At 49.1% G+C, this 24,115-nt stretch overlaps 1 protein-coding gene across 1 annotated transcript in view; it reads left to right on the top strand.

Annotated features, from left to right (window-relative positions):
• Nucleotides 1-5,559, top strand: part of LOC144124506 (proteasome adapter and scaffold protein ECM29) — a 409,805-nt gene extending 404,246 nt beyond the window's left edge. Inside the window, 2 exon segments of the mRNA XM_077657223.1 lie at nucleotides 1,392-1,463; nucleotides 5,313-5,559. Of these exon segments, the coding sequence (XP_077513349.1) occupies nucleotides 1,392-1,463; nucleotides 5,313-5,449 (209 nt within the window). The 3' untranslated portion in view covers nucleotides 5,450-5,559.
• The last annotated feature ends 18,556 nt before the right edge of the window (nucleotides 5,560-24,115 follow it).

Raw genomic sequence — 24,115 nt, forward strand, 5'->3', positions numbered from 1 at the left:
GACTTGCGGTTTTTTTTTTCAAATTCTTAGGCAAAAATCGTAAAGGATGCTTGCACAACCTGACAAGCGCTGGCACTCTGCCAAGTTTGCTTCCTCCCCCCCCCCCCTCCCCTTGCCAGAGCTAAGGTCAAAAGGTAAATGTTATCGCTGTGCAGCATCTGGGTGCACTGCCAAGAAATGTGTTGTGGACCATGACGGTGCGAAACAAACGGAGGGAAGCGTTAATGACTGGCGTTTTTTTTTTCAAATTCTTATGCAAAAATCGGGGTAGGTGGGTTTATTATGCAAGTGGGTTTGTTATGTGAGTAAGTAGGGTACTACATATACCGTAATGCAAATGGTTCTTGACAGTTTTTTTGAGGCCATTCGATAATTCGAACATACGATAATGCGAACTTTTTTCTGGTCTCGTGAAGTTCGAACTAACGAGCTTTTACTGTATATAAGAATTGCTAGCATTTTGTCAGCAGTGAGAGCATGTGCTACCAAGCTCATGTCAAATGTATTGTGTATTAAGCCCACAGACGAAGCATTTATTATTTTTCACTCGCCGAGATGTATGCAGCACAAACAAGAGCACTTTGATAGTGCTGCGCTTGATATATGAAACGGACTGTAGTTAGCAGTGATGCCCAACGTATCCAGGGCAAGCTGTCTCGCCAAATAAGTCTTACTTGCCTATAGGGCTATCCTGCAAACATGGTGAATTGCGGGCCAGGACGAATTTTTCTTTAACTGCAAAGTTTCTGAGAAAGCTGTATAGCTTTCCTTTGTAGCCGTATGGCTGCACTTGGGTGGATGCGAACTCCCTTATGGTGAATCTGAACTGAGGAGTATTTTTGATAAGGGCTCCCTTGGTGTCGCCATATTGCTCGCCGGGCTGTTGTGTGCACTTGGTGCTAGCACGGTGGAAGCGGCAGTGGAACCAGTTTACAGCAGTTCAGAGAGGAGAAATTTCCACACCTCCCTTGCTTGATGCAAAGGTCTATAGGGAGCACTGAAAGGAGTTTGAGTTGTTTTCAGTGAGCAGTGTCACCAACGTGCACAGCAGTGTGAACTTTTCTCGTTTAACTACTGCCTCTCAAACAGCTTTTTTTGGATTGACAAGAGAAGCCAGCTGGAGTGGTAGGGGCAATTGCGGTGCATTGCTAATACATACAGTGCAGATGGAAGGACCCCACATAAACAGTCTTGGAGGCAACAAAAGCACTGTCCCATGTTTTTTTTTTTCTTGACATTGAAGGCTTGTCTCTTTTTTTTCACCATACATATCACATTGCTTTTACTCATTGGGTGTCCATGCTTGTTCGTGCTTTGAGCTGCACAGTGCAGTTCATTCGTGGATGCACTGTGGCATTTAATCACTCACCTTGCTTGATTGCATGTACCAGAGATGACCAAGTACTCCAGCCTTTCCCTGGAAGCAATCAAGTTGCTTAAGACCTTTGTGGAGCGCATACGAGGTAAGAATGGTATCTACAATATGCCACTAGCCATGTTCTTCTTAGGCCTTGGGCAGTAGAAAAGCACAGACATGAAAAAGGGCAGAATATGTAGCATTGAAAGAAGTGAACAAACTTTTGACAATGGAGCAAGAAATATAGCATTTCTTGGTGTGCACCCGCCATCTCAACAATGTAAGAAAAAAAAGAGAAGGTTAGAAAAAGTAACCCCGTATATTACTGCATATAACTTGACTTCAAATATAAGTTGAATCTTTAACTAGCAGCCCCCACTGACTAAAAAAAGCTGACTTAATAAATCGACTCGTACTTCCTCCTCCCTCCACCTCTCTACCCTCCGTGGAATGGCATTGCACAGCTCAAAGCAAAAAGCGTGCAACGATGCAACCGCAAGGCCTGCATTCGGAGGCAAATGGAGATCGAAGGTGATAAAACGACGCCACATCCTGCTTTTCATACTTGGGTGTGGTCAGCTGACTAGCTGTGAACCGAAGAGCCCATGGTCCTGTAGATACGGATAGATAAGGATTCTGGCACGATGCGCACTCTATAGTTTACCGGAAGTTTGCTCTCGCGCTATCTACCCCTTCTCTGGGAAAGCAACTGCCAGTGTGAGCGAGCTGGGTAAACGACAACTGCTCATTTCGAATTTTCATAATGAAACCAACTTGCACACAAATTAACTTTTTTTTTTTTAGCTGTATGCATCGTGCAGAGAACTGGCACCAGTGCTAGGCACGTACTACCCGCAGCTCGGCCGAAACTACTTTAGACCCTTCAAATGGGCTGACTCTGCGTGTAGGTTGAGTAAAGCTATTTCAATGATCTCTTGCCACGCTAGTCATACCTGGACCGAATAACTGGTGCGAGACTATTGGCGTCCGAATTGGCGAGCATTCGAGAGCTGGCAGTTCAAATTATCTCGATTTCCTAATTATATTTATTTAATATCTAATATTTGTATCATGAATATAAAATACAGTCGACTCTCAGTAATTTGAAGTCAAAAGAGCACTGAAAAATTTGTTAAAAGTATGCAGAGTTTGAATTAATAGGGCCTTTCACGCATATGATGTTGACATGACTGAGGTATCAGTTTAAATAAACTGGCAATTCAAATAACAAAATTCACTTTACAAGTATTTTGGCAGTTCACAGCGCCACAGCAACCCAAAGAGATGAATGTTACGATGGAGGCGAAATGCAAAAGTCACCCATGAGTTACGTGATGTCAATGCACGCCTCAGATCTGCAGGTGGTCAAAATTAATTTGGAGCCCTCCGTTATCCCCTTCAGGCGCTGCGTCAACATATGTGGATGCAACCTAAGCCTGCACGTATTTTCGTATTCAAGGCGAATGGACAGCTCTGAATTCCGTGCTCTTACCATTTTGACCCTCCGTGTCAAGTTGTGGCGTCATCTCTTGCAGCTACAGTGAAATGTGTTTGTAAAATGAAAAGATGGGCATCGCGACGTCATTTGGCGGGACGAGTGAATAGCTTTTATTTTTGCATGCTGTCTTTTCAAGTGGTCGTGAATGATGCCAGTTACCTTCGGAATATGTCTGTGGGTTAACATAGAAACGGCACGCCAATTTTCATTGACATAGACAAAGAAAAAGTGCTGCGGTAGACGTTCAGAGTGGTGCGTCCACAAACATGGACATGGCGTTTTAAGGCCGAAAATATCAAAGTGGCGTTTTCTGCCCACTATGCGCCGTTTTTTTGTGCAAGTGCGGTACGAACTGGGATTATTGCTTACAGGTGTTGAAAACTATGCTTCTACAAGGAGAACGTTGGACAACTTCTGCACTGAAGCATTGTTCATGAAAATAGCGGATGGAGAAGCACCTCGAGACAAGCATGGCCAACTGAGCAATGAAGACCCGCAGATAGTCACAAAGAACTGCCACAACGCTGAGCCGCAGCTGGCAAAAAAACAGCACGCTATGATCAATGCTTAAAGTCGGGGGTCTCAGAGGGTCTTACGCCCGCTACCAATATTGAATAGGGATCTGAGAGCCCCCATGCTAGAAAGTAGACTGCTTGAATCTGAAGCAAGAAACCATTTTTTGTGCTTCTTTTCAGTGCTGGTCTAAACATTCCTCCTGTATCATTTTCAAAATTTCTCTGTGGTATTTAGCAAGAATCAATAACATTTTGTATAAAGCCCGAGGCAGAGAAAAATAAAGTGGCAGCATTAAACATTAAAGGGGGATGAAGATGGGGAACCCGTACCCTCACACCATGGGTCAGTTAAGAGCTGGCCGCTCAGCTCCAAGACTACAAAACGACAATCAGTGCAGTGGTGAAGCATGGAGATAGTTTTTTTCAGGTCTCTGACATAAATTGAGCTAACAACGATTAAAAATGATTTCGCTTTTTTGTAAAAGCCATGCGTAAAACAGGCCACAAGCTGCTTTCTCTCCCTCTCCACCTGTACTAAATCACTGGAGACCTCTTGGAGGAAGCCAGACTTTTAAGCACTGCCTATGATAGAACCAACCATTGACCCCAACTTCTGAACACGTTAATTGCACAACGGGGCCAGCATGAAGGCTTCACATCTAAAAGCTGCGTCCATTGCCAGAAATGCCGAATTTTCCTCTGCCTGTTGTCCCAGAATTCCTCTTTTTATCTGTTTCTTAGGTTGTGAACTATAGGATAATTTTCTGAAGCGTATATTCTCATGAGCTAACATTTATTCATGTCTAACAATCAGTTAGAAAAGGCAAGCAAATGTTGCAGTGTTTACATTAATGTAGCAGCTTTGAGGCGCTATGTCCACATATGTAGACGCAAATAAAATATGCTCAAAATATGAATATTTTTCCGTAATTATTTGCACATCACTTCTATTCAGTCTACTGATCGTGATTTAGGCAAAAAAAGGTTTTTCCTTTCTGCAGATTTAATTCGCTCTTGAAGGGGTTATGGCGCCCCTCATATGAGCCCATGTCCCAACTCGTGATATTGAAACCTGCAGTTTTCAATTTTTATTAAGATGTTGCATTGAAACGGAATTGAGATCTTTGCAGTGCATGTTCAGGGTTGTTTTATCCTGCAGCAAGTATTTTAGAATGCGTCACTCAGGCCAGGACCCCTAGCTGTTGACACTGGCATCATCAACAGTCACACCAGTAAGCTATAGATTTTTATTCTTGCACTCAACTTTACAAGTGCAACACCTGGTTCTCTTCCATAGAGTTACCATCAAACACTCGCATCAGTGCAAAAATAGGGGCTAAACATCTCCAACACATCTTGGAGGACCCTGTCCATTTCAGAGTTTGGTATCAATCTCCTCCCAAAAAACCAACACAGACGCCGTTCACATCCCAGTGAGCATTGTGAATTGCGCCATCAACTTTCATGAAGCCACAAGCAAGTTGAAATTTTTCACACGGTATTCACAAGCTACAAGGTGAAAAGGGCAGCTGGTATGATTTTGTGGCAAAAAACAATGCTTACACAAGAAAGAGGAAAGTGGGGACAGCAACCAAACTCTTCATGATATTGTCATGAGAAGAGGCCGTACCACAGCGTTGCGCACATCAGTGCTGTTCAGCACTGTGCTTAGGTACACAGATGAACAGCAGTACTCACAAAAAACTTATTTTTCCACACTCATGTGAATGTAGACTGTGCAGCATCCCACATGTTAATGGCTAGCTGAATGGTGCACCTATACAGCGCTTAACTGTCCAGCACCAGCCACATATGCTTGAGCCGTTAGTGTGTTCCCAGTGCTGGTGCTATGCTCGGACAGTTGCGAGCCATGCAAGGCTAGTCCTGCCAGTATCCAGTGAAAAAACTCTACTTCACCAAATCATCACTACTTTTCCTGCAGACACTGGATCGTCCTGGATTCTGGGCCCGTCTTCCGATCGGCTGCAGCAGTCCATATCAGTTGTGGCTGCCAGGGACAATATGGAGCTCAGGTGCCTGGCCCACGAAGTTGCCGACATCCTGGCCACCCTCACATGACAATCACATGACAAGCGGCAGTGGAAATAAAGGGTCTCGTTCTGACACCCTCACATGACAATCACATGACAAGCGGCAGTGGAAATAAAGGGTCTCGTTCTGATTGTTCGTTCAGGTGTATCTGCTCTTTCATTCAGCTGGAATGAACTAACAAGTTTAAGATATACCAGTTGCAAGATTATGTTGAGGAAAGAGCTCTAGATTTTGAGCCAATCTCAGGCTGCTCTGCCCAAGAGCCCTCTAGCCTTTAATTCCCTCCAGCCTGGCTAGCCCGGTTAATCAGCTTGTGCTGTTCACCAGCTCATGTGGCCGGAAGGGAGGTCTCCCAGGTGATGGGGTTGGTGTGTGAATGGGCAGGGCACAGATAGGATGCGGGCATTCCCACATGTAGTGGTAAATTGTGTATGTGTGTGAGAGGGGGTAGGCTCCGCAGGTGGCATAGTATTGCCACAGTGTTAGCCATTTACTGGCGCCGCCATGAGGTGGGACAGCACCCGCTGGTCTTCTTAGTCTTCCCCGGCTCGTGCGTTCGTTCTCGGAGTGTGTCTGCCTGGCTAGTCCTGGTGTGCCCTTCTGCCCTTTCTGTCGGCTTTCGGTGACATTTTGGTGCAGGTGCTGGGTAATTTCCCAATGCACGAAGAGCTCCCGGGAGCCTCCGACGACGCCTAGCTACACCCCGTGGACACGACACCTGTCCACAAGGCAAGCCGCCGCTTGCGAGGCTTAAATCTTGAGTTCCGACCCCTGACGGCACGACCCCGCGCAATGTCGTCCACTGCGACAAGTCAGACCACCCAAAATGCCGTCAGTTCCCCGCCACTGCTGCTTCATGCGCCTCGCACTCTCGCGTCGTTTCATGGCGACAAGTTCGAAGACGTACATGGAAGACTGGTTGGCCAGCTACGACCGAGTCGCTGCGTTTAGCCTGTGGGGACGAGGACCGCAAGCTACGCAATGTCTATTTTGTCCTAGAATACTCCGCCAAGACGTGGTTTGAAAACCACGAGTCCGCTATCTCCACCTGGCGAGGCTTCTGGCGACAGTTGCTCGACACCTTCGGCAGCAACGAACAGAAGGAGTGATCTGAGGTTGCCCTGCAGTCCCGAGCGCAGCGGCCAAATGAGGGCGTCGCCATGTTCGTAGAAGACATGACGCGGCTCTTCAACCGCGCAGTTTCTACCATGTCTGAAACGAAGAAGGTACGTCATCTTATGCAACGAGTCAAAGAGCAGCTTTTCGTGGGACTTGTGCGCGACCCTCCTAGCACAGTGGTTGACTTTGCTCGAGAGGCGACGAGCATGGAGCGCGCCTTGCAGCAGAGGTTCGCGCATTATGGCCGTCTGGAGAATATAACTGCTATGGACGCCAACATGCTGCTGCTTGGAACCGAGAGTGAGGCCCTCCGTGAGCTTGTCAGGAGCATTGTGCGCGAGGAGCTACAGAAGCTGTGCCCTGTCGAGCAGCTCGGAGCCATCTCGGATGTCATTCACGACGAAGTTCGTCGAGCGGTGCAGCAAATGGCCTGTCGCCAGCCGCTGCCTGAGCCGTATGTCATGACGTACAGTGAAGCGTTGCGCAGCTCTGCGCCAGAACCGCCGGCGTTTTACTGCCCTGCTCATTCTGCACCGCATCAACGCTTTTCGACTTCGCCTGCCCTCTCCAACGCACGACCACCCCTCAGCAAAGCACACGCGTGGCGCACTTCGAACAACCGGCCCCTGTGCTTCCACTGCGGTGAAGCCGGCCACATATTGCGCCACTGCCCGTATCGTCGGATGGGCCTGTGAGGGTGGTCACCAGACGCACTCCGGCCACGCTATGTTGAACGACCCCGTGACACCGAGCAGTACCTGTCGGCCAGCGTCCCCACTGCGCCTTCGCCACAGCGCCCATCCATGTCGCCGTCGCCCCGTCGGTTCTCTTCCCCAGGTCGCCAGCCGTCCATCCGGCAGTCCCGTAGTCCACGCCGGGAAAACGAGACGGCGACCTCTGGGGGTAGGGCCGCCGTTGCTCCGCAATTCGAACAAGATCCTCCGCTTGCCGACTTGACCCTTCAACCCGATCTTCCACCTTCCGACGCCCAGAACAGCCTCTGCTCGAAGCCCCATTTCTGCAGACACCTCGACCCTCCACTCCGAACCTTCCACTACGCGGGTTCCAGAAAATGAGGTTTCAGCCGAAATACCGGTCCTCGCTGACAACCACCATATGTGACTGCCCTTGTCGATACCGGCACAGATTTCTCAGTTATGAGTCGTGGTCTTCCTACCCTCTTGCAAAAAGTGCTGACACTCTGGCACGGAACACAAATTCGGACTGCTGGCGGTCACGTGGTGATGCCGCTCGGCGTCTGCACCACTAGGATTGAGATTCGCGGTATCAACTTCACTGGTAGCTTCGCTGTGCTGGCTGAGTGCTCCAAGGACATCATCCTCGGTCTCAGTTTTTTTCGTGAAAATGGGGCTGTCATCGACCTCCGCGAGCTCATGGTGATATTCTCCGCCCCATGCACCGTAGCCGACGACAGTGCGCCAGGAAGACCCGTTTTTCGCGTGTCCAACGACGACGTCACTCTACCACCGCGTTCATAATGGAGACAAGTTTCGCAGCATGAATAAAACACACAGAAGACAAGGAACAAACAAGACAGGACTGTGCTGCACTTCCAACTGATTTTATTTGAAAAAGCTCGACGTTTAAATACATTCAGTTATCATGAGGGGAAACCTAATCACAATCATCCAAAAAAGCCTGTTCATTCTCCAGCAATGACAGTGAAGGCGTGCTGACGCAATTGTCACCGGCTTTCCTAATAAAAAAGGCTTCGATAATTTCACGCTGAAGCTTGTCCTTGGCGTGACCCAGAAACTACGCCTTCTTAAACATAGGTTTGCATTTGCACGACCGGCAGTGTACGGCAAGATGGCCGCTGATACCATCTTTTACAAGATTGAAGTGTTCTAGCGCTCTTTCATTAAAACAACGCCCTGTTTGGCCAATGTACACTTTTTAACAGTAAGAGAAATGCTATAAACGACCTTCGTTACACATTTTGTGAACTTTGTGACGTGCTTAATACTGCACGGCGCCTTCTTTCTCGTTATCATTGGGCAAAGTTTTGAATTTTTGTGTCAAAAGAGCACGAACTCCTGGCCATGGCACGTAGCATCACTGGAAGAACAAAGGAGCGCGACAAAACTGAGCCACCTGGGAAGGAGCCGAATCCGTGATAAAAAATGTGAGTCGCAGTTCAAATCGCCCTCCTCAACATCAGAAAGTTGTCACATATTTAAAGCAGCATGACCTAATGGTACCTCAATCCGATAAAGAGGGAGGATTTGTAGTTTTGCCCAAAGGCATGTACCAAGAAAAGGCCATTCAAGCTATACAGAAGAACTTCAACGAAACGAAATTCAAAAAGAAATCCCAGAAGACCACTGCAGTTCGTCTCCTACAAGAAATGCGTGTCGATTCCGTCGTAAGTCTAGTCAAGCAATCTGAAAACGGAAGCCTAGAACCATTCTTCTCTTGTAAAACACACAAGCCGGAGTTTCCGTTTCGAGTCATCGTCTCAGAAAAGAACTGTTGGCAATCTGCTGTTGGACAATACCTGCAAAGACGGTTAACAAGCTTGAAGTTTGAAGATCCTTTCCTGGTTCGAGGATCGCACGAGATCGTCCAACTCAGCCAAGAGCAAAACCTGATTGCTTCTGATACCATCGGTTTCTCCGTAGACGTTGAGGAACTTTATTACTCCGTACCGCACGATGAACTTTTTAAATCAGTGAGACAGTTGATTGAAGAGATGGGAGATGTCTTTTCGTAATTTATCAGGTGTCAGCAGTGATAACTTTTTAACGCTTTTAGAATTTTGTCTTCAAACAACGGCCATCAATTTTAATCATCGTTTTTATACCAAAAAGTCTGCCATTTGCATCGGTTCATCAGTAGCTCCCATATACTTTGTGACATATATATTAGTTTTGTTGATAAGCGCGTTAACAATTCACTAAAGGGCCTTCATGTTAAAAGAATTTTTAGATATGTCGATGATTACTTGGTGATTCTTGACAATTCGCTTATCTCATCCCTTGACGACGCAGTTGCAGAAATTATCACGGCTTTTAAAGCTGCAGCACGAGGTTTAAAATTCACGTAAGAACTTCCCTGCGCTCACGACATACAGTTTTTAGACCTCAGAATTACTTTCAGAACGAACCACATATGTTGGAAATATAACCCTAGGTCACAAAAGTCCCTTCTCCCTTTTAACAGCGCTCATTCAAAGGTAATTAAACGCGGAATCGCCGTGAACTGTATCAATGCTGCCCTAGAAAAAACTTGCCCGCATCAAATAACCGATAGTGTCAATCAGCAAGTCGAGCGGCTACGCATGCCCGGCTTCCCTGATGGTGGATGGTATTTCAGCTGTTTGTGAGAGCCTAATGCAGAAAAGGAAGAGAAGTAAAGGAACGGATGATAAAGGAAAGAAACAGAATAACACTCAGGTAATACCGTACCTACATAAGATATCTCACAATCTGAAGAAGGTCGCCAACCGATACAACGTTAACGTTGTATTTTCCGCACCATGCAAGCTTTCAAAAATTTGCCCAATGATAACGAGAAAGAAGAAGGCGCCGTGCAGTATTAAGCACATCACAAAATGTGTAACGAAGGTCGTTTATAGCATTTCTCTTACGTGTAAAAAAGTACATTGGCCAAACAGGGCGTTGTCTTAATGAAAGAGCGCTAGAACACTTCATTCTTGTAAAAGATGGTATCAGCGGCCATCTTGCCGTACACTGCCGGTCGTGCAAATGCAAACCTATGTTTAAGAAGGCGCAGTTTCTGGGTCACGCCAAGGACAAGCTTCAGCGTGAAATTATCGAAGCCTTTTTTATTAGGAAAGCCGGTGACAATTGCGTCAGCACGCCTTCACTGTCATTGCTGGAGAATGAACAGGCTTTTTTGGATGATTGTGATTAGGTTTCACCTCATGATAACTGAATGTATTTAAACGTCGATCTTTTTCAAATAAAATCAGTTGGAAGTGCAGCACAGTCCTGTCTTGTTTGTTCCTTGTCTTCTGTGTGCGTTTTATTCATGCTGCGAAACTGCAACCAACTAGCCCAAACCACCGTGTTACCACCGCGTGCCAGCTTATTTGTTACGGTGGACTGCGACAACCCCCGTGCGTCCAACGGCATCGCAGAAGCAAACTTGTCTTTACTGCTGAGCCAACAAGTCTGCATCGCACGGGGTGTCGTTGCCTTGCAGAACCAGCGAACTGAGCTTCTAGTTACGGACTTTAGCGCCGAATACCGCCACTTGGCGAAAAATATAGCCATCGCCTATTTCAATGAATTTAGCGAGCCCGCCACCCACTGCGCGTTATCAACGTCCAGGGACACCCCTCCAGGAGGACCTAGTCGAACAGTTAAGGCTGACGTGAACCCTGATTTGAACACTGACCAGCATTGCCGCTTGCAAACCATCCTTGACTCTTTTCATGACTGCTTTTCGACCACCTCTAAAGTCAGGCAGACGTCCATAACGAAACATCGCATCATAGTTGATGACAGTGAGCAGCCTATTCGTCAACACCCCTATCGAGTGTCGGCGAGAGATTGTGAGGCGGTACGACTGCAGGTGGACGAAATGCTCCGTGATGATGTCATACAACAGTCTACAAGCCCATGGGCTGCGCCCGTTTTGCTGGTCGCCAAGAAGGACGGGACACTGAGATTTTGTGCCGACTATCGAAGACTTAACAAAATTACGAAAAAGGACGTTTACCCGTGACCTCGAATCGATGACTCGACCGGCTGCGTCATGCCCGATACTTTTATTCTCTTGACCTCTGCAGTGGGTACTGGCAGATTCAGGTAGATGAACGGGACCGCGAGAAGACAGCGTTCGTTACTCCTGACGGGTTGTGTGAGTTCAAGGTGCTCCCCTTCGGCTTGTGTTCCGCTCCTGCCACCGTTAAAAGAATGATGGACACTGTCCTCGTTGGCCTCAAATGGCAGTCCTGCCTCGTCTACCTTGATGATGTCGTTTTTTCTGCCACCTACGACGAGTATCTCAAGCGCTTGAGTGCAGTACTGGAGGCCATACGATCGGCCGGCCTCTCGCTCAAACCAGAGAAATGTCACTTTGCGTTCCAATGGCTGAAGTTCCTGGGCCATGTCGTGAGCGCTGAAGGTGTTAACCCTGACCACGACAAGACGGCTGCCGTCTCTGCGTTTCCGACCCCCACTGATAAGCGTGCTATGCGCCGTTTTTTTGGGGGGTCTCTGCGCCTATTACCGACGTTTTGTGCGAGACTTCTCCCGAATAGCCGAGCCTCTAACTCGCTTGACAAAGGACGACCAACCTTTCATCTGGGCCCAAGAACAGCACATGGCCTTCGACGACCTCAAGAACCGCCTCCAAACTACGCCCATTCTTGGCCACTTCGACGAGGAGGCGGACACGAAACTATACACCGATAACAGTCAACGTTGGTCTGGGTGCCGTCCTCGTTCAGTGGCAAGATGGTGTTGATCGCGTGATTGCTTATGCAAGCCGCACTCTGTCGCGATCTGAAGCGAATTATTCTACCACGGAAAAGGTGTCGTTTGGGCGGTAACGAAATTCCGCCCATACTTGTATGGTCGCCCATTTCGAGTCGTCAGCGATCACCACTCGCTTTGTTGGCTCGCGAACCTTGAAGACCCATCGGGGAGGCTGGCGCGTTGGAGTCTCCGCTTGCAAGAATTCGATATTACCATCGTGTACAAGTCTGGCAACAAACACAGCGATGCAGACTGCCTGTCCCGTGCTCCTCTCCTGTACACCATTGCTTACTCGGAAGATGATCCCGCTTTTCTTGGCGCTTTAACCACGTCCGTCCTTGCTCAACAACAGCGAGATGACGCCGAGCTTCGACCCCTCATAGAGTACCTCGAAGGTCACACCTCGTCGCCGCCCCGCTTCTTGACAGTCGGGCTATCGTCGTTCTGCTTGCGGGGTGGCATCCTCTACAAAAGAAACTACGGCCCCACGGACACTCCGTAACGCATGCCACGACGACCTTTCTTCCGGCCACCTCGGCTTTTCTCGCACGTTGGCGCGGATGCGGCAGAAGTATTACTGGCCGCGGCTTGCTACAGTTGTCCAGCACTACGTTATGCCTTGCCGCGAGTGCCAACGTCGGAAGACACCACCTGTGAAGCCGGCCGGCCTATTGAAGCCCATTGATCCGCCTGGAATCCCTTTCCACCAGGTCGGCATTGACTTGCTGGGACCATTTCCGACATCATCATTGGGCAACAGGTACATTATAGTTGCCACCGACTACCTCACCCGGTATTGTGAGACGAAAGCCCTTCCCTGCGGCACCGCTGCCGAAATTGCGAACTTTTTCATCTTTAACATTGTCCTCCGTCACGGTGCCCCTTCAGTCGTTTTAACTGATCGAGGCACGGCTTTGACATTAGACCTTACTAAGGATGTTATGCGTCTCAGTGGCATCACCGTCGAACCACTGCCTACCATCCTCAAACAAATGGACTGACTGAGCGACTCAATAAGACCATTGCCGACATGTTTTCCATGTACTTCGACACCGACCATAAGAACTGGGACCTGGTTTTGCCTTACGTCACGTTCGCATATAACACTGCTTTTCAAGAGACGACGCGCTTCACGCCGTTCCGTTTGGTGCACGGTCGCGAAGCCACGACTATGCTGGACGCAACGTTACTGCCAGACGTTGTACGTCCCTCCGTCGCTGGCGCTGAAGAGTACGTTCGGCACGCAGAAGCCGCCCGCCAGCAAGCTAGACAGCGAACCCGTACCCAGCAGGAAAGCGACGCTCAACGTTACAATTTAACCTTCATCACCGGGTGGTGCTTTACCACCCTGGCGATCAAGTTTGAGTTTGGACCCCAATCCGTACGTCTGCGGGGTCGCTCCGAAAAACTTCTGCGCCGCTACTTCGGCCCCTACGAGGTACTGCGCAAACTTGGTGACGCTAACTACGAACTGCTCCGGCCGGCCCGCAAGAGTCGGTTCGCTCCTCCAGGCGGCATCCGAAATCGTCCACGTTGCCAGGATGAAGCCCTACCACGCCCGCTAGGACTTATTCTGCCAAGTCCGGCTCCACATACTTTATTCCGGATTTCCGTGGCATCGGGGCGATGCCCTTTCCAAGAGGAGGGGCAATGCCACAGTATTAGCCATTTACTGGCGCCGCCACGCGGTGGGACAGCACCCGCTGGTCTTCTTTGTCTTCCCCGGCTCGTGCGTTCGTTCGCTGAGTGTGTCTGCCTGGCTAGTCCTGGTGTGCCCTTCTGCCCTTTCTGCCGGCTTTCGGTGACAGTATGAAGGGAAGAGAATGGGGTGGAACAAGTGGGCAAACTGGGGAAATGGAAATGAGTTCGTTTGAAATTGTTGCCATTGTGTGCTTTGCAAGTGGTCTGTGGTGTACGTGGTGGAGGCTATACGATGCAGCTGTGCCTATAGGGCTCTATGACAGTGTGGTAGTCAAGGGGGTCATTTTGGGTGTGAGCCACGGTGAGCACATGGTTATGGGTTGGGGATCCACCGGTGCCCGGACGCTAAGTTTGCGGGTAAACGTATGAACGCGCTCATTGTCACTAACGGTAACCTCTGGCACACTCCCGACAGACTGGAAGGTGAGTAAAATAATCCCCATATTAAAAAGTGGCTATTCAAAGTGCGTGTCAAACTACCGGCCAATTGCACTCACGTCCAGTGCATAGTGCCTGTAAAATCATAGAGCACATTGTTTCCAAATATGTTCGTAAACATCTAGCGACAATTTCTTCAGCAATAGCCAGCGCGGTTTCCGTCAGGGATTAACTGTCACGCAACTAATTGAAACAGTGCACGATATCAGTGAAGCACTTGATTGCTGAAGTCAAATAGATATTTATATGCCAATTAATTTTAAAAAGGCCTTTGGTTCTGTTATTCACGCCAAAAACTGGCATACTGAAACTAAGAACTGTATTAGGGAATACTAAATAGTATTGTCCGATGGATAAAAGCTTTTTCTAAAGACAGACACCAATTTGTCAGTATCGATCGGGACACAGGTCGCATACATGCAGCGTGCAGTCTGGTGTGCTACAAGGCTCCGTCCTTGGGCCCTTGCAGAATTAAGATGGAAGAAAGCGCGCTTCTCTCCCACCCACTGAACCGGGATGTCTTTACCCGCCGCCGCGGTGGCTCAGTGGTTAGGGCACTCGGCTATTGATCCGGAGTACCCGGGTTCGAACACTACTGAGGCCCGCGTTTCGTTTGAAGCGAAACGCTAAGGCGCCCGTGTGCTGTGCGATGTCAGTGCACGTTAAAGATCCCCAGGTGGTCGAAATTATTCCGGAGCCCTCCACTACGGCATCCCTTTCTTCCCCTCTTTTTTTCACGCCCTTCTTTATCTCTTTCCTTAAGGCGTCGAGATATGTGAGACAGCTACTGCGTCATTTCTTTTCCTAAAAACCAATTTTAATTTTTTTTTCGTCTTTCCCGTACGAATAAAGACGGGGACGAAGCGAGACAAGACACCACAGCGCTGACTTCAACTGAATTTTTTTTGCGGAAAGGGGATATTTATACAGGAAAGGAACGCATGATGCCGCTACTGCTGGAATTGATACGCGGGATAAGATATTTAAAGGCGAAAAGAAGAGGCTGCAACAGCGCACAAGGGTGACTGCTAATAACAAACAACAACGCAGTGCAAGTCTATGATGAACGATAAGGCAAGGCACCGGCATTTTGCAACAAAAACACAAAAACAAGAGCCAAAAGGGCCTTAAACCGCAGTACAAGGCGAGGAATGAAACTAGGGAGTAAAAAGCAGGCCACTAACACTTTGCTAGGGGAAAAGAAAGCCAAAAAAAGGGTAATAAAAGATCTAAAACCGTGCTAGAGAGATTTTAAAATTGCAGGGCCAAAAGGGGCAAATAAGAGGCTGCTCATGACATGGCGGCAAACACACCTGAAAACTACTAAGCAAACACACCTGAAAACTACCAAGTGCCAAAAGGTTCTAAAATCGCTGAAAATCAAAACCGAATGAAGAAATCACCTAGATGACATCTGGCTCAAATAATCTACTTCTCGTTTCGTCAGGGCGATCGAGGGAAAGCTGACACAGTCCTCTCCTAGTTTCAAGATGTGCAATGCCTCCATGATTTCGCGAGTGCTTTGATGGGCATTTTTATCTAGAACAGTGCAATCTTGAAACAACGGCGTGCAAGGGCGAGACGGACACTTCAAGCAATGCACTCCCAGGTTCCTCTTTGCTGTGTTGCTGACGTCATTAGAGTACTCCATCAGTCGCTCATTAAGGCACCGACCAGTTTGGCCTATGTAAGCCCTGCCACAACTCAAAGGAATTTTATACACGACACCGACTTTGCAGGATACAAACGGTGAACGGTATTTGACTATTTGACCGGGCAGGCTGGTTTACGCTCTGCAGGGGCGTTTACTCTGTGGCAGAGCTTGGAGAGCTTGTCAGGAGCCGAAAACACCATTCTAACATCAGCCCGCTGGCCTATTCTCTTCAACCGGTGAGACACCGCGTGCAGGTAAGGAATCACAACAACCTTGTGCTTGTCTGGAACCGCAACTTCGCGTATTACTCCCTTAAGCTTCTTCAGGGGGCCTTCTGCTACCGAGATGAGAAGTGTCTTAGGGTAGCCTGCTCTCTCCAGCCTAGAAGACTGTTTGTTAAAGCTGTCACCCATAGAGTGCAGATAGGATTTCTTTAGAGCATTAGTAAAACATAGGTTCGCGATGCCGCGCTTAACAATCTTAGAGTGGGCAGAACTATAAGGAAGCAGGGACTTGCCCCCTCTCGGCTCATACCGCCAGCATAAGTGTCTTTCTACTAGAGAAAGCCTTAAATCAAGAAAGCGTAGTGACCCACTCTCAGGTGTCTCATGTGTCAACATGAAAGGTGACAGGCACTGCTCAATGGAGGAGAGAACACGAGAAACAGTACTTGGAAAGGAGCAAACATTGTCAGCAAGTAAGACTAAGTAATCGTCTACAAATCTAAAAACTTTTGTGACAACTGAAGGGAGTCGTTCAGCGAGCAGTCGGTCATGATGGGCAAGGTAGATGTCATTGAGGATGGGAGCAATGCATGAGCCAATGCACACACCGCTTTTCTGAATGTAACTGCTCTCGCTCCATTTAACAAAAGTGGAATTAAGATAGACCGTCAACAATTCTAAGAAGCCACCTACCGACATACCGGAGGAATTTTGAAATGCAACTGAGCCGAACGCATCGATGCTACTTTCAACGCAAGACAAAAGCTTGTCATGTGGCAAAGAATAATAAAGATATTTAATGTCAACCGAGAATGGCATGAGAGCTCTGCAGTTAGATTTCAGGAAGTCAAGAACTTTACTCGATTCCTTCAGAAGGAAGGGATCGTCAAGTGCCAGAACCTTGAGCCTAGACTGAAGGAATTGCCCCAAAGCTTTCCGCCAAGTGCCATTCTCAGTGACAATTACCCTCAATGGGCAGTCTGCTTTATGCGTCTTCGCTGTGAAGAATATGTCCAGACTGGCCTTGCCAGCAGCATTTATGCTTGTAACAAGTTTTTCTAGATTTAAGCGGCTGCAGATTTGCTTAGCTTTTGATTTTATCCTTGACAAAGATACCCTTTCACGCCGCTCGAAGACTGATTCCAAAGCATCAACAGCTTTTGTGCCAAACATGTCTTTGGGCAGGACCAGGAAACCATCTTCTTTGTCAGCTGCTAATAACGAAAGATCATGGCTTCTTAAGTAAGAGACGACATGATTGAAGGGCCTAGTTTTGTCCTTCAATTTGTGGCGAGACAACACCTCAACTCCTTCAGACAGGCAGCTAGCGAAATCAGAGTCCTGAGCACAATGAGCCACTTGCCTGACCAAGCCCAGTAGATCCGGTGGCGACTTCATGGGTTCCACGGCGAATTTCGGACCTAGGCTGAGAACACGAGCCACTTTGTCCGGGAGCACCACATCTCCAAGGGTGTGCACTCGATTACTGTGACTTGAGCGCTGTTTCGGTGAGATGGCACGAAGGTAGCAAAGCTCATGTTGCCATAAGGCTTCAGCAGTTCTGTCAGCAAGCGCGGAAAGCTCACGCCACTTCATCCTGGCCCTTGGGAACCTGTCGAGGCGATGAAGCTGCAGGTACAGCGCTTCTCGGAAGAAGCGTGCTTGGCGCTGCCACTCTGACCGTAGGATCTTCATGATTCTTATGCCATGATGGAGCGAGGGCTGGAAACCTCCCAGGAGGGTCTTAATCGCGCCAGGAAGCAGCTTGACACGGATGCAAAAGGCGAGAGAGCGGGCGCGACAGACAGCAGTAGCGAAGAGTGCAATGAGGCAGGAAGGTTCAGCAGAGAAACACATGAAAGGGCCCGAGGAACTAGAAATATAACTTGCAAGAGTGGCAGATCGGGCTAGTTGGTATTTTTCCATAATGCGATACAGCGCGAATAAAGACGGGGACGAAGCGAGACAAGACACCACAGCGCTGACTTCAACTGAATTTTTATTGCGGAATTTTTATTGCAGCGCGAGTGACTGTCAAAGGACATACCTATCCTGCGATCTTCTTTGTACTACCACAATGCTTCCGCGAAGTGATCTTGGGTATGGATTTCCTTAATGAGCATCAGGCGATCATCGACCTGCGATCCAAGCTGATCACGCTTTCGACGGACGAAGCCATCGCTTCGATGAAAACGGGAAAATCACGTTGCCCTGAGTGTCCTGGAGGAAGAACTGAGCGTCCCACCCCGATCAAGCGTTATCGTGACCGTAGGCGCCACTAAAGCCATTAACGCTGAAGCCATCATCGAGGGCAACATGCAGTTGCTCCTAGACCGAAGAATCAGCATCGCAAGAGGCATCGCACATTTGCGCAATGGCCAGGCCGAAGTACTGCTGACTAACTTCAGCGAAGAATACCGACACATTAACAGAGGAACGACGATTGCTTTCTTCGACGAAATATCCGACGTACGAGACTCCTTCGCCCTCTCCGACCCCTCCGCAGAAGATTCGCCTGACCAAGAGAACTCGCCCACTTTCGACATCAACCCAGCCCTGCACCGCAACGAACAAGACCAGATCCGCAATCTGCTTCAAAGCTACAGTGAGTGTTTTTCGACACTGCCGAAGGTGCGACAAACGCCAATTGCCAAGCATCGCATTATAACGGACCAACACGTCCGACCTCTCCGTCAAAGCCCCTACCGTGTGTCACCGCGAGAACGACAAGCCATCCGGGACCAAGTCGAAGAAATGCTTCGCGACGACGTCATCCAGCCTTCAAACAGCCCATGGGCGGCACCGGTTGTTCTAGTGAGAAAGACGGCTCACTTCGATTCTGCGTGGATTACCGCTGCTTGAACAACATAACAAAGAAGGACGTCTACCCCCTCCCCCGCATCGACGACACACTGGACCGCCTCTGCAACGCCAAATATTTCTCATCGATGGACCTCAAGAGCGGCTACTGGCAAATTGAGGTCGACGAAAGAGATCGCGAGAAGACAGCATTCATCACTCCGGATGGGCTGTTTGAGTTCAAAGTGATGCCATTTGGTCTCTGTTCCGCACCAGCGACGTTTCAGCGAGTAATGGATACAGTGCTGGCAGGCCTGAAGTTGCAAATTTGTCTGGTATATTTAGATGACGTCGTTGTCTTCGCCTCGAACTTTGAAGAGCACCTCAAAAGACTTCGAACAGTACTGGACGCTATCAAGTCGTCTGGCCTAACCTTGAAAGCAGAGAAATGCCACTTTGCCTACGAAGAGCTGCTGTTTCTAGGCCACATCGTTAGCAAGGAAGGAGTACCCCCAGACCCGCAGAAAACAGCTGCTATTGAACAGTTTCAACCGCCGGCCGATAAGAAAGCAGTGCGCAGATTTCTCGGACTGTGCGCATATTACCGACGATTTGTGAAAAACTTTTCGCGCATCGCCGAGCCGCTGACACAACTGACGAAGGCAGACGTGCCGTTTAAATGGGAAGCGCCGCAAGCAGAAGCCTTCAAGGAACTTCAGCGTCGTTTACAGTCCCCACCGATCCTTGGGCATTTTGATGAAAACGCCGATGCTGAAGTTCATACCGACGCAAGCAGCGTGGGACTAGGCGCCGTCCTCGTTCAAAAAAGTGACAAGCTGGAGAAAGTCATCGCATACGCTGGCCGTTCCCTTTCCAAAGCCGAGGCTAACTATTCGACAACTGAGAAGGAGTGCCTTGCCATCATCTGGGCCCAGATGATGGCAAGGCACTCCTCGAAATTCCGCACGTCGAAATTCCGCCCCTATCTCTACGAACGACTGTTCAAGGTGGTCAGCGACCACCACGCGCTCTGCTGGCTTACCAATTTGAAGGACCCCTCTGGCCGACTCGCTCGACGGAGTCTGCGTCTCCAGGAGTTTGACGTCACCGTCGCTTACAAGTCCGGACGCAAGCACTCTGACGCCGATTGCCTAGCTCTCACGAGCCCCTGTAGATACACCGCCGCCGGACGACGATGAGGACGCCTTCCTGGGACCCATCAGCCCCAGCTCTTTTGCTCAGCAGCAACGCTCGGACCCCGACCTAAAACGCCTCATCGAGCACCTGGAAGGCAAGGTTTCTTCACCCCCCGCTTCATTCAAGCGAGGACTGTCTTCCTTCTGTGTGCAGAATGAGGTCCTTGTGAAGAACTTTACAGCGAGCATAACAGCCTACCTCCTTGTTGTACCTGCTTGCCTCCGCGAAGTTCTACAGGCTTCACACGACGAGCCGACAGCTGGACATATCGAGTTTACTCGCACCCTCCGCCGCATTCAAGACAAGTATTATTGGCCCCGACTGTCTCCCGATGTCGCACACTATGTGAAAACCTGCAGAGATTGTCAGCGACGAAAGACCCCTCCCACACGACCAGCAGGATTTCTGAACCCCATTGAACCTCCCTCAAGGCCCTTTCAGCAGACCTGCATGGACTTACTTGGCCCTTTTCCAACGTCAACATCTGGAAATAAGCCGAAAGCCCTACCGAACGGAACAGTAGCAGAAGTCGCCAAATTTTTCGTGGAGTGCATTATTCTTCGACACGGCGCCCCCGATATGCTCATCACGGACAGAGTAACAGCATTCACGGCGGAACTAACGCAAGCCATCCTGCGTTACAGCCAAACCAGCCACCGGAGGACAACTGCATACCATCCGCAGACCAACGGACTGACCGAGCGCCTGAACAAAACCATCGCCGATATGCTCGCCATCTATGTCGACGCCGAACACAAAACGTGGGATGTCATCCTGCCTTACGTCGTCTTCGCCTACAACACCGCAGTGCAGAACACCACCCAGATGACGCCTTTTAGGCTCGTCCATGGCAGGGAGGCCACGACCACGCTAGACGCCATGCTGCCCAACGTTACAGAAGAAGAGAACGTCGACGTTGCCGCCTACCTTCAACGCGCAGAAGAAGCTCGAAGGCTTGCCTGATTACGGATCAAAGGTCAGCAGCGGTCCGACGCCAGACGCTACAACCTACGAAGACGCAACGCGGAATACAAGCCAGGAGACCAAGTCTGGGTGTGGACGCCCGTTCGCCGCCGTGGTTTGAGTGAAAAGCTTTTGAGCCGCTATTTCAGCCCGTACAAGGTTCTTCGTCGGCTAGGTGAACTGGATTATGAAGTCATCCCTGACGCAATGACTGCATCCCAGCGACGCCGCGTACGACCAGAAGTTGTCCATGTAGTCCGTCTGAAGCCGTATTATGCGCGCTAAAGGCCGCTGCATTTCCATGCTCTATTTTCGCAAGATCCGTTTTTTTTCTCTTACTAGTCGCATTATTTGTTTTAATGCATCGGGTCGATGCTTCTTTGAGAGGGGAGTAATGCCGCGAATATTTGCAGTTTGTTCTTTTTTCAAATCTGCCGCCAAACCACCACTTTATCGCTTTGTTTGCGAGGCAAGACGCGACTAGATTTATCTCGATTGATCGCAGCCAGGCAGAGCTGATTCTACGTTGTTCCGGAATGTTCTAGTAACTTTGCACGCTTTATCTCGAAAGTTCGCTATCAGCTTTAAATTGAGCACGGCCGACAGCGGCGGGCATTCTGTTCGACGACCGCCGAGCACGCTTGTCGCTTCGCCGCCGTCGAGTTACAGTCCATTTTGGGTGCAAGTCAGCGCAATAAACAGTTTTCTTTTAGAAGACCCTTTCGTCCTTCATCGCTGCTTCGATTGCCGTCACCACTACGTGACAATATCAAACAACTTATGCAATAAATGCCTTTTCGAAGATGGTACATTTCTTATTGTGTCCCCTCACCTCTATCATTTCATTTCTCCATTCTGCCTGCTATCCTTTATTTCCGCTGCCCCAGCTCAGGTGCATCAGTATCGACGGCAGATGCCGAGGCTAGCATAAATCTTTTCCTTCCTTTTTATTATTATTTTAATAAGACCACTTACTATACTCTTCGAAGATGGGGTTCGTCTGCCCGTCGGAATGAATGTCACAATGAACATCACTGGTTCTACTACTAAACACCGCAGTGAAAATGTGACACCAACAGCGCTGCACACACTAATAACTGATAAGTCGTCGCTTGTAAGTTTCATGCTCATTTGGGTGTCGTCTGTGTGATACCATGGATTTTGTGGTTCAACATCCGTAAGCTGCACACGGGCTACGAAAGACACCATAATACAAGGCTCCGGAATAGTTTCCAGCATCCAAGTTTCTTTAACGCGCTGTAACACGCATTTCACCTCATTTCACACGGGCGCTCATGCATTTAGCTTCGGTCAGTGCTCTGATGCTGCGTAGATGACACTCCACAGTCTGAAAAGGTCATACATTAGGTCGCAGGAAGCTAGCGTCTACACTTCGAAGTGCCGCCCTATGGCGTCAATACATCTTTGTAACATTTCTTCATGTGCTCAGAAGATCGATGCCCTCATGCGGTCCGTGACTTCTGAGCACGCGTCCTCAATGCGCTGCTTGAGTTTGGTACGTACTCGACCACGGCTGTACACACGGCTTTTCAAATCATCATTATCATCATCATCATCATCAGCCTTACTACACGCACTGCAGGGCAAAGGCCTCTCCCATGTCTCTCCAATTAACCCTATCCTTTGCCAGCTGCATCCACCCTTTGCCTGCAAACTTCTCAATCTCATCCGCCCACCTAACCTTCTGCCGCCCCTGCTACGCTTACTTTCTCTTGGAACCCACTCCGTTACCCTTAAGGACCAGCGGTTATCTTGCCTTCGCATTACATGCCCTGCCCAAGCCCATTTCTTTCTCTTGATTTCGACTAGGATGTCATTAACCCGTGTTTGTTCCCTCACCCACTCTGCCCGCTTCCGATCTCTTAACGTTACACCTATCATTTTTCTTTCCATGCCTCGCTGCGTTGTCCTTAACCTAAGCTGAACTCTTTTCGTTAGCCTCCACGTTTCTGCCCCGTAGGTGAGTACCGGTAAGATTATGCTGTTGTACACTTGCCGCCGCGGTACTGGTGCCGCCGCGGTGGCTGAGTGGTTATGGCGCTCGACTGCTGGCCTGAAAGACGCGGGTTCGATACCGGCCGCGGCGGTCGAATTTCGATGGAGGCGAAATTCAAGAGGTCCGTGTACTGTGCGATGTCAGTGCACGTTAAAGAACCCCAGGTGGTCGAAATTTCCGGAGCCCTTCACTACGGTGTCTCTCATAGCTTTTCAAATATCCCCATAAAAAAAGTCGCATGAGAGGTAAATCATGCGAACGGGGTGGCATATTGGACAAGCCTCATCCCATCCACATGTTCACGAAAATTTCATCAAGCCAGTCCCGGACAAGTGTAGCGTAGTGCTCGAGCGTGAGCCCCATCCTGCTGCAGCTGCAAAATATGCAAACCTCTCTCTGCATATGTATCTCCTCCAATTCTTGAACGGTTTTACTCTGGAGCACATCCAGGAACGTTTCTGCAGTCACTGCCTCTTCGAAAAAAGAAAAGGACCCACGAGTCCTTCGATCCATCCACAGTCCACACCTTCTAGAAAAAAATCTCTGGCTGCTGTGCGCCCAAAACCGTATATTCTGTTTGTTTACTCGGCCGTCGAAATGGAAAACGGCTTCAACTGAAAATAAACAAAAACTGGAGGTGTCCACCGGCTGCGTTTTTATGGAGGAAAAACGCTAAGGCGCCCGTGTGCTGTGCGATGTCAGTGCACGTTAAAGATCCCCAGGTGGTCGAAATTATTCCGGAGCCCTCCACTACGGCATCTTCTTCTTCCTTTCCTCTTTCACTCCCTCCCTTATCCTTTCCCTTACGGCGCGGTTCAGGTGTCCAACGATATATGAGACAGATACTGCGCCATTTCCTTTCCCCCAAAAAAACAATCATCATCATCATCCACCGGTGGCTGTCCTTTGTTGCTCTGCGCGACAGAAGGCAATTGAGGCGGCGGTCCTTGTCATCTTAATTCTGAGAGATCTTGAATGGTTCGCATTCTGTACGGATAGTAGCGCCCCTACTTTTCAGTGCATGACTAACAGTTGCCTCCAAACAACAGCACGTTTGCAGGACAACTGCGGATCGGAAGAAAATGCCACCTCAAGGGCATCAGCAATGTTGCA

Source organism: Amblyomma americanum, chromosome 3, assembly GCF_052857255.1.
Source record: "Amblyomma americanum isolate KBUSLIRL-KWMA chromosome 3, ASM5285725v1, whole genome shotgun sequence".
NCBI lineage: Eukaryota > Metazoa > Arthropoda > Arachnida > Ixodida > Ixodidae > Amblyomma > Amblyomma americanum.